The sequence below is a fragment of the Bos taurus genome, chromosome 20, assembly GCF_002263795.3.
Source record: "Bos taurus isolate L1 Dominette 01449 registration number 42190680 breed Hereford chromosome 20, ARS-UCD2.0, whole genome shotgun sequence".
NCBI lineage: Eukaryota > Metazoa > Chordata > Mammalia > Artiodactyla > Bovidae > Bos > Bos taurus.
Genome location: NC_037347.1, coordinates 9965579 through 9975680, shown reverse-complemented (window position 1 = coordinate 9975680; position 10102 = coordinate 9965579). Strand labels below are relative to the sequence as shown.

Sequence of the window (10102 nt, the reverse complement as noted above, 5' to 3'; positions counted from 1 at the left end):
CACAGGAGGTGGTGAGAAAGCCAGAGCACGGCACATATCAAGAGGAAAACTGTTACCCAGAGAAAGAATTGACAATCTCATAGACCCAGGGTTGGTACATAACCCAGGTGTTGGCTCAGGGTGTCCTCTGTTCCATGGTACTTTCTTGGTTGTTTTTTTTCTTTTTTGGCTGTGCTGTGCAGCTCTCGGGATCTTGGTTCCCCAACCAGGGATTGAACCCAGGCCTGTGGCAGTGAGGTGCAGAGTCCTAACCATCAGACCGCCAGGAAATTCCCATCTTAGAAAGTTTTGTGAAATAAGTGGTTTTACGTTCTGGTTCTTACCTAAGCTTCAGCAACAGGTGTTTGTTGTGAGGCTGCTGTATGTCAGGTGCTATTCTAGGTGCTAGCGATGCAGCAGTGGGCAAAGCAGACCAAGTTCCTTGCCCTGCTGGAGCTTACAGGGGAGCAGGAGGAGACAGGAAATAATTGATAAATGTCACAAATTATATAATAAGTCAGAAGGTGATACATGTCATGGGAAAAAAAGAAAAGGTCGGCCAGGGTTACAAGAGAGAAAGATGAAGATCAAGTTGCAGTTTCAAATGAGGTGGTTAGGATCGGCCTCGCTGAGGTGGTGACATTTGAGCAGAGATTGGAAGGAGTGGAGAGAGATGGGCTGTATATATCTGGGGAGAGGGGATTACAGGTGGATGGAGCAGCCAGTGCGAAGTTTCTGTGGTGGGAGCTGGGAGTGGGTCACAGATGCCAATATGCTGAAGGGCCCGGGAGGCCGTCTCGTGGGAGCAGAGGTTTGGTGAAGTGGGGAGTAGCGGAAGATGGGGTCAAATTCATAACGCGTTTGTGGGTCAGTGTCAGAGTTTGGACTTTTACTCTGAAAGAAACGGGGAGACTTGGTAGGACTTACCTGACTTATGTTTTGAAAAGGTATTCTGGCCACGTGTGTGAGTAGACTGTGGGGCTCGAGGGTGGAAGGGCCAGGACCAGTTAGAGAAATGAAGATTCAGAAGTATCGTTTCTGCGGACATGCACACACGTGCCCAGCCTGGAGACAAACAGCATTAACACCTGGTGTGCATTAACACACTAGTGTATATACCGTTAACACCTACACTATTTTCATGCAAATGCGGATCAGACACACTTTTTTGTTTGTTTTAGAAAAATGGAATCTTGTGTTTTATAACCCCCTTCTCCCCCTCCCCCACTGCCCTTAATGTATCTTGAACATTTAAGTGAGAGAATAATAACAGTGGCTAAGAGCCTGGTCCCCTATTAGAGAGCTTATCAAAGCAGCTCTGCCACGTACTGGTAGTCATGTGACTGCAGACAACTGACCTCATCGCTGTGTTTCAGTTTCCTCACTGGTCAGCGGGGATCCTAGTAGGATCTATAGCAGAAGGTAGTCCTGAGGACTGAATGAGTTAGCATTTCCGAAGCTCCTAGGAGAGGCTGGCACATGGTTAAGTGCTACGTAAGTGTTAGCTGCTGTTCTCTTTCTATATCATAAGTACATCTGTACAATATCTTCAAAGATAAATGTGTTCCTTTGTGTGGCTATATTGTGTCAATCCCCAAAGTGTTCACACTAGACTTTGTTTTAGACATTCTTCCTTTTGTAAACTTTATATCCAACACACATATTTGAAAGGTTGACTCATTAAAGAAAAAAAACTCTTTTCCTTTTCCATGTGTAACTATTCACATATGATTTTAAAAAAAGAAAACATTAATTCAAGCAGCATTCTTTCTTCCATTCAGGTCTCCATTCCTGGAATTATCACAGTTTGCGGGTTACCAGTTGTATGGTGATGAGGAGGTCCCCGCAGGTGGCGTTATTACAGGCATTGGGAGAGTGTCAGGGTGAGTATTCTGACCGTGCTCAGCCCCGTGAGTCAGGAAGCAGGCCGACAGGGCAGGGCATCCACCACTCACCGCTTTGCACGTGAGTGTGTGAGTGTCATGCTAGTGATATTATTTAGATCTGAGGCTTCCTACCCAGGTGTGTTAGAGTCATCTGTGGAGCTTCAAGGATAGAAAGTGAAGGGAAAAACCGCAAGCAGTGATCCTGGGGACCCAATACAAACCTTCATACTAAATCAGAATCTCCAGGGTTTGGACTTGGCTCTGCAGGTGATCTCTTGTACATCTAGAGCAAAAAACCGCTGTCTTAGAGGAGTAGGTCTTGGAGTGTGGTCCCTGGGGAACATCAGCCTCAAGTGAGAACTTGTTAGAAGTGTCAATGGTCAGGTCTTCCCAAAAAATACTAAGTCATATTCAGGGAGTAGAGCCCCGAAATCAGCATTTAAACAAGCTGTCCGGATTCTCCAGTGCTATCCTTTGAGAACCGCCATAGACTTAGGGCATCTTGATCGCTAGATATTACATTTGTTTGTGTGTATTCTGTATGCTCTCACACTGACCATGCAGTCACCGTTCCTCGTACTGCAATAAACATTCCCCACTGCCTAGTTGTCTTAATCTCCACCACAATCCTGTGAGAAGGGTGCTATAATCATCACCATTCTGCGGGTAAGGAAACTGCCTTGGAGTGTTAAAATAACTTGCCAAAGATCAAGCCACTGGTAAAACTTGACTTTGAGATCAGGCAGCCTGATCCAGTTGCATTTGACTCGGACTCTGATTTACGTGTGTGTCCCTCCACCTTCACCCCGTGGTGTGTGCCTTCACGGGAGGTGTGACTATAGTCGTTCACCGTTGTTGCTTCTTTCTCGCTTCCTTCTTTAACTCCTAAGCCTTACGCCCCAGTGATAAATCAGAGAGACAGAGGGCTAGGGACCAGAACACAGCCTTGCTTCATTCCACTGAAGATTTTAAACTTTGTATCAGTGCTCTTCTCAGACACCCATTCTCTGAGGCTCTCTATGAACATCAGTAGCCAGGGCTCAATATTGAGTGTATGCACTTTAGCTCACAAGATTCCATGGAGGCAGGGGCCAAGACCAGACAGATTTTGTCTTTTCCCTGAAGCTGCTCTGGTGTTGGATAGTATGACTGGAAAAGGATTCACTTATTCAAAACATCTAAAGTAGTACTTTGCTATAATTAAAGTGACCTTTCTTACATAATCATATGGTTGAATATGGTTAGCACCCTTTCTCTAGCAGATGATAGATGTTTAAACTAGTTTAAATAAAAAAAGATTTGTTGACTCTTAACTGATTTTGGGCCAAGCCAGATCTAGGAGTTCAAACAGCATCACCAGGCCACCAGGCTGGTTTTTGGTTTTGTTCCTAGGCAGTCTGTTCAAGTCTCGAGGCAGAGCTGGCCGTAGGCTTCCCCAGCTTCTGCTCTATGAGCTTAGCAGCTGCGGTAAGAGGATTGTTCCTGAGGGCACAGACCCAGGGCCAGTGCCCATCGCTGAACCCACCACATGGACACTGAGTAGAAAGGCCTGGTCCTTGTGCTCACCTCTGAAGATGGATGGACTTTGGGGTCAGTCCTTCTAGAACCACATGGATTAAAAATAGAGAAGAAATAGTTTCTGAAAGAAAGTTTAGTTTTGTTGCCAATATAATAGATGGTGGATAGGCAAAATCAATAGGTGTCTAATACAGTGTATGTATTTTTGTTTTAGCCATGCCTTGTGGCATGCGAGATCTTACTTCCCTAAGCAGGGATCAAATCCATGCCCCATGCAGTGGAGGCATGGCTTCTTAACCACTGGACCACCAGAGGAGTCTCTAATATAATATTTTGTGGCCTTATTTTTCTTCTCATTCTGTACTATGTCTGTGCTTTTGTTCTGTTTTTTTTTGGCGGGGGAGCTGCACTAGGTCTTCATTGCTGCACGTGCTCTTTCTCTAGTTGCGGTGAGCGGGGTTATTTTCTCCACTTGTGATGCACAGGTTTCTTATTGCGATGGGTTCTCTGTTGCAGAGCACAGTCTCTAGGATGTGCAGGCTTCAGTAGTTGCGGCACTGGGGCTCAACAGTTGTGGTTCGCATGACCTAGAGCATGGGGTTAGTAGTTGTGGCACACGAATTTAGTTATCCTGGGGCACGTGGAATCCTCCCGGACCAGGGATCGAACCAATGTCCCCTGCGTTGGAAGATGGTTTTTAAACCACTGGACCACAAGGGAAATCCTGTGATGTTTCCATAAAACAAGTAAAAGTTACTAGTAATGTCTTTCGTGCAAGGTTGATAGAGGCAAGTGACAGAGTCAGAAGTTCAGCCTCCCTTTGCCTGACTTCATAGCCTGGGCTCTTTCCTGCACCAGAACTTCTTAGCTTTTCTAATGCAGCACCCCCAGGAAAGGGAAGAGTGGCCATACTCTGGAGGTGTGGGGTTATGGCCCAGCAGCCTGCCAAGAGCCTCAGTTCCTTTTGAAGTGATTTATTTAATATGAAAGTCATTAAAAATGTACTTCCCACTCTGTAAAATGTTAATTATAATGTGGGAAAATGCTTGCTGTAACCTAGTGAATAAAATTGATACTCAGAGGAGAGGAACCACTTACCCTAATAAAAGAAATTTAACATTACCTAAGGTCTTGGGCTCAGTTGCTGTTCTCTAGTTCATGTTCAACAAGAACTCAATAAGTTATTTTTTAGAATTCTAGAGAATATAAAGTGAGGTAACGAAAACATCATAAATATAAAGAAGATTAAATTTTGTGAAGACCACACTTCTCTCAAGTTTCGAGTGAGCCTCCAGCCCTCGGTTTTCCTGGCAGCACTCAGCAGGCTCTCTGCTGGCCCTCTTCATTCACTTTCCCACTTCTTGCTAGTTGCCTGGGGGCCGTGGTACCTGACAAACAGGTTTTGGTGAGAAAGGGCCCCACTAATGACTCATTATAGTATATGCTTTCAAAAATACTATTTTAAAATTTGCACTTATTGTTACTTTAAGCAGGATAAATGTTGTATTTTTAACTTCTTTTAGTTTTATAGAAAAGCATATGGCAGTAACACGAAGAACTTCTGAAAATATGAAACATAAATACTTTTGATGACTCAATTTTCCTTTTTGAAAATTACCTTCCTAAAAGGAAATGCTGAAGTTTATCACGAGGGATTTTCTCATCTCGAGACTTGGATTTGTTGTTGTTGTCGTCTTATCATGTTAGGACTGTTTCATTCAAAGAACATTGCAAAATGTGGCTTAGGTTGTCAGTTTTTCTCTGCTAACGTGGGGTGATGATTCTTTAAAAAAATAAGATGTGAGTTTGTAAACTTATTAGAAGTGATTCATTTTATATAAATGAATAAATGAACAGTGATTAAAGCTCCTATACCATAAGATTGCCTAATGGCTATCATTAGTGATATGTGTTAATACTGGAAATTGCCAGGTTGTATTGGGAATGTCTTATAATGAGATGCAGTTGGTCTTTACTTTTAAAAAATCTCTCATATTCTCTCTCCAATGAAATTTCTGCCTTTCAGAGTAGAATGCATGATTGTTGCCAATGACGCCACAGTCAAAGGAGGCAGCTACTATCCAGTAACTGTGAAGAAACACTTAAGAGCACAAGAAATTGCAATGCAAAACAGGCTCCCCTGCATTTACTTGGGCAAGTTATAAGAACTGTAAAATAAACTGTTATTCAGCTAGAGAAGTAAAAGATTGTTTAGAAGAATATATGACATTATCAATGGGCATTTCAAGAAGAGCTATTGGTTTCTCTCATAATTTCAAAAGAGATACTTATTCTTTGTTAAAACCCTTGGGAGGAAAAGTAAATAAGAACTACCCATTATAACATCACTGAGGAGGAATCCCTGACACTATTTTGGGGTGTGCTGTTTTTTCCTCTACATGAGTGGTGTTTTTTTCCTTCTATATATTTTTGTTTTTCTATTCATCATAATGGATTCAAACTATGAAAAAATAATAGTTAATATTTATGAGTCTCTTGAGTGTCAGATACTAGGTTAAATGCTTGAGTATGTACATAATTTGGGCAAACATAATTTAAAGAAATTTGATTTTCAGTGAAAGTAAATTTATATTTGGAATTAAAATACATTAATCATAAAATCTAAGGATATTTTTTAAAGAACATAAAAGCAAAGCAGTTTAAAATTGGCACTTCCTGGATATTAGCTTAGTTTGTAAAAACACCAGTATCTGTTGTTCATTTCTGTGAATATTTGAACAGGTACACATGAGATTTCTTTTTCCTATGAAAGTGAATTTACCTGATTGATTTAGAGTGTGAACTGCTTTGCACATATAGAAAACAACAAATGGGACCCTACAGCCTGCAACTGCTGTGCCCAACGCTGTAGGGAAAGCAGTTAAGGGCGTCGTGTTGTCTGTCTTCCTCATAGTGAATTGGAGACAGGATATAATGTATTAAACGTCAATAGAAGACTCATACTGATAGATATAAGACTAGCTAGCTTTCTGTAACATTGGCTCTGTACGCTCACAGTATGTGCTGAACTAAGTGCTTTGCATACACTATTTCATGTCATCCTGATAACGACCCTGTGGTACACTGCTGTTACCTTCATTTCACAGGTGGGGAAACTGAGGCATAGAATGGCTCAGAAATGCTTCTGTGGTCACACAGCTGTGAAGTAATGAAATTCTGTTTTGAATTCAGCTGACATTCTTATCCACCACTGTTATCACAGTAAAAAGAGAAACAGAAGGCGATGTGTGATAAAATTATCCCATGAATTTGGTAGATGATTTTTGGATTGTTTTTAAAGAGAGAGCAATCCATTTTCAGCTGAACTGGTTAAGGATTTTTTGCGATTTCTGGGGCTAATCCTCAAAGCAGAGAATGTCCTAAATAATTTCAAGTGGAATTTTGTATAGGGGTAGGAGAGCCTAATATGTTTGAAGAAAGCAATACAATTTAGGGAGCTGTGTGGGAAGAATGGAGAAAGAGGCTGAAGAAGAGTTTAGAAAGACAGAGCAAATTTTTTTCTGTGAATGTAATTAAGAACTGGTGCTATTATCATTGAGACAAGTCTTCCTGTGTATAGGATGTTTTGTTCATTGAGATGTACTTATATCTGTTATTTCCCCTGTCTTCAGTTGACTCAGGAGGGGCAAACTTACCTCGACAAGCAGAGGTATTTCCAGATCGAGATCACTTTGGCCGCATATTCTACAATCAGGCAGTTATGTCTTCTAAAAGCATTACACAGGTAATTTCTTATTAATGAGATATGTTGCTTTTTGCATCAAATGTCTTTGCTAACCAGGTATTCTGAGATGACTTAAAAGAGAATTTTACTTTTTTTTGGCTATGCCATGCAGTTTATGGGGTCTTAGTTCCCTGACTGGGGATTGAACCCAGGCCCTTGGCATTGAGAGCATGGAATCCAAACCACTGGAATGCCAGGGAAGTTCCAAAAGAGAATTTAATATACAATTTAGTCTTCAAGAAATCATCTGATAACCTTATGAGATTTCCCTTGTATGTTGTCTGTCTTTTTTCTCTTGTTGCTTTTAATATTTTATCTTTGTCTTTAGTTTTTGTCCATTTGATTACTATGTGTCTTGGTGTGTTTCTCCTTTGGTTTATCTTGCTTGGGACTCTCTGTGCTTCTTGGACGTGGTTGACTATTTCCTTTTCCATGTTGGGGAAGTTTTCAGCTATTATCTCTTCAAATATTTTCTCAGGTCCTTTCTCTTTCTCTTCTGGGACCCATATAATATGAATGTTGGTGCATTTAATGTTGTCCCAGAGGTCTCTTAGGTTGTCTTTATTTCTTTACATTCTTTTTTCTATGTTCTGTTTTGCAGCATTGATTTCTACCATTCTATCTTCAGGTCACTTATCCATTCTTCTGTCTCAGTTATTCTGCTATTGATTCCTTCTAGTATATCATTTATCTCTGTTCTTTAGTTCTTCTAGGTCTTTGGAAACATTTCTTGCATCTTCTCCATTCTTGTTACAAGATCCTGTATCATCTTCACTATCATTATTCTGAATTCTTTTTCTGGGAGGTTGCCTATTTCTACTTTGTTTAGTTGTTTTTCTGGGGATTTATCTTGTTCCTTCATCTGGGACATAATTCTATTTCTTTTCATTTTAGTTAGCCTTCTGTGATTGTGGTATTAGTTCTGAGGCTGCTAGGATTGTAGTTCTTATTTCTTCTGTCTGCCCTCTGGTGGATGAGGATAAGAGGCTTATACAAGCTTCCTGATGGGAGGGACTGGCTGTGGGCAAAAGTGTCTCTTAGTTTTCCCTGGTGGGCAGGGCCATGCTCAGTAAAACTTTAATACAGTTACCTGCTGATGGGTGGGGCTGTGCTCCCTCCCTGTTAGTTGTTTGGCTTGGAACTGACCAAGTCCTTGAGTCTAGAGACTCTGTGCTGTGTGTGCTAAGACACTTTAGTCATATCCTACTCTTTGCGAGCCTATGGACTGTAGTCCGCCAGGCTCCTCTGTCCGTGGGATTCTCCAGGCAAGAGTACCGGAGTGGGTTGCCATTTCCTCCTCCAGGAGATATTCCACCCAGAGATTGAACCGGTGTCCCTTATATCTCCTGCCTAGACAGATGGGCTTTTACCACTAGTGCCACCTGGGAAGCCCCTTAAGGCTCTGTGATAGGGCTATTGACATCCTCCAAGAGAACTTATGCTGAGACCCATCACCCAGGGCTGCTGCTACCAGTGCCCTTCTCCCTGTGGCAGGCCACTGCCCACCCACGCCTCTGCAGGAGACCCTCACACACTCAGGGGAGGTCTGACTCCGTCTCCTGTAGGGTCAGTGCTCCTTTCCCCTGGGACCTGGGCACACATTGCTTTGTTTCTGTTTCCCCTAGTCCTGTGGAGGTCCTGTAATCCAGTGACTATGGTGAACAGTATGGAAATTTCTTAAAAAAAACAGGAGTCAAACTACCAGCAATGCCACTACTGGGCATATATACCCTGAGAAAACCATAATTGAAAAAGACACACGTACTCCAATGTTCATTGCAGCACTATTTACAATAGCTAGAAAATGGAAGCAACCTAGAAGTTCATCGACAGATGAATAGATAAAGAAGTTGTGGTGCATATATATAGTGAAGTATTACTCTGCCATAAAAAGGAATGCATTTGAGTCAGTTTTAATGAGGTGGATGAACCTAGAGCCTATTACACAGAGAGAGGTAAGTCAGAAAGAGAGACAAGTATCGTATATTAACATATAGATACGGAGTCTAGAAGGGTGGTACTGGTGACCCTATCAGCAAGACAGTGATGGAGATGCAGACATAGAGAACAGACTTGTGGACACAGTGGGGAAAGGAGAGGGTGGGACAGATTGAGAGAGTAGCACTGAAACATATACGTTACCATGGGTACAATCAGATAGCCACTGAAAATTTGTTGTATCATGCAGGGAGCTCAAATCCAGAGCTCTGTGACAACCTAGAGGGTGGGATGGGGTGGGAGGTAGGAGGGAGGTTCAAAAAGGAGAGAACATATGTATACCTATGCCTGATTCATGTTGATGTATTGCAGAAACTATCACAATATTGTAAAGCAAGTATCCTCCAACTAAAAAAAAAAAAAAAATAAGATGAACAAACTAGAATTGTATGCATCAACAGAAATAAGTCTCAAAGAATATATTGGGTTAAAAAAAAGTAAATATATAATCAGTTGCTCTGTATGCAAATGTTAAATATATCAAATAACCTATTATTTGTGTCTAAACAGGTACATGGGAAAGATGCACTCAATTTTAGAACAGTGGTTACTTTTGAGGTGGGAGGGAGGAGAAAAAGGCCAGTAGGAGGTCTGTAGAGCCTTCAACTGTATCTGAAATATTTTATTCTTTTAAAAAAATTCAGAAGTAAAGTTAGCCAAATGTCAAGATTTACTGAGACTGGGTATTAAGTAAAGAATATTTATTTTATTCTAATCTTTTTTGTATGTTTGAAATATTTAATAATACTGCTGTGATTCCTTTCGGTTTTTTGTTGTTATTGAATTTCTTAAGTTTTTAGTATTTTTATTAATACTCTAATTAGTCATCACCTGCACTTATTATATCTCTTCTTTATATTCTACTAATACAATGTATTGTTATTTTTATTCTATATTCTACTGTTACTGTTATATGAGCTTCCCAGGTGACGCTGGTGGTAAAGAACCCTCCTGCCAATGCAGGAGACCTAAGGGA

At 41.2% G+C, this 10102-nt stretch overlaps 1 protein-coding gene across 2 annotated transcripts in view; it reads left to right on the top strand.

Annotated features, from left to right (window-relative positions):
- Positions 1–10102, top strand: part of MCCC2 (methylcrotonyl-CoA carboxylase subunit 2) — a 78278-nt gene that overhangs the window by 17339 nt on the left and 50837 nt on the right. For both annotated transcript variants that reach the window (XM_059878855.1, XM_010816706.4), the window contains exons 3-6: positions 6–90; positions 1761–1862; positions 5410–5537; positions 7016–7128. In XM_059878855.1, the coding sequence (XP_059734838.1) occupies positions 6–90; positions 1761–1862; positions 5410–5537; positions 7016–7128 (428 nt within the window). The remainder of the gene's footprint in view (positions 1–5; positions 91–1760; positions 1863–5409; positions 5538–7015; positions 7129–10102) is intronic.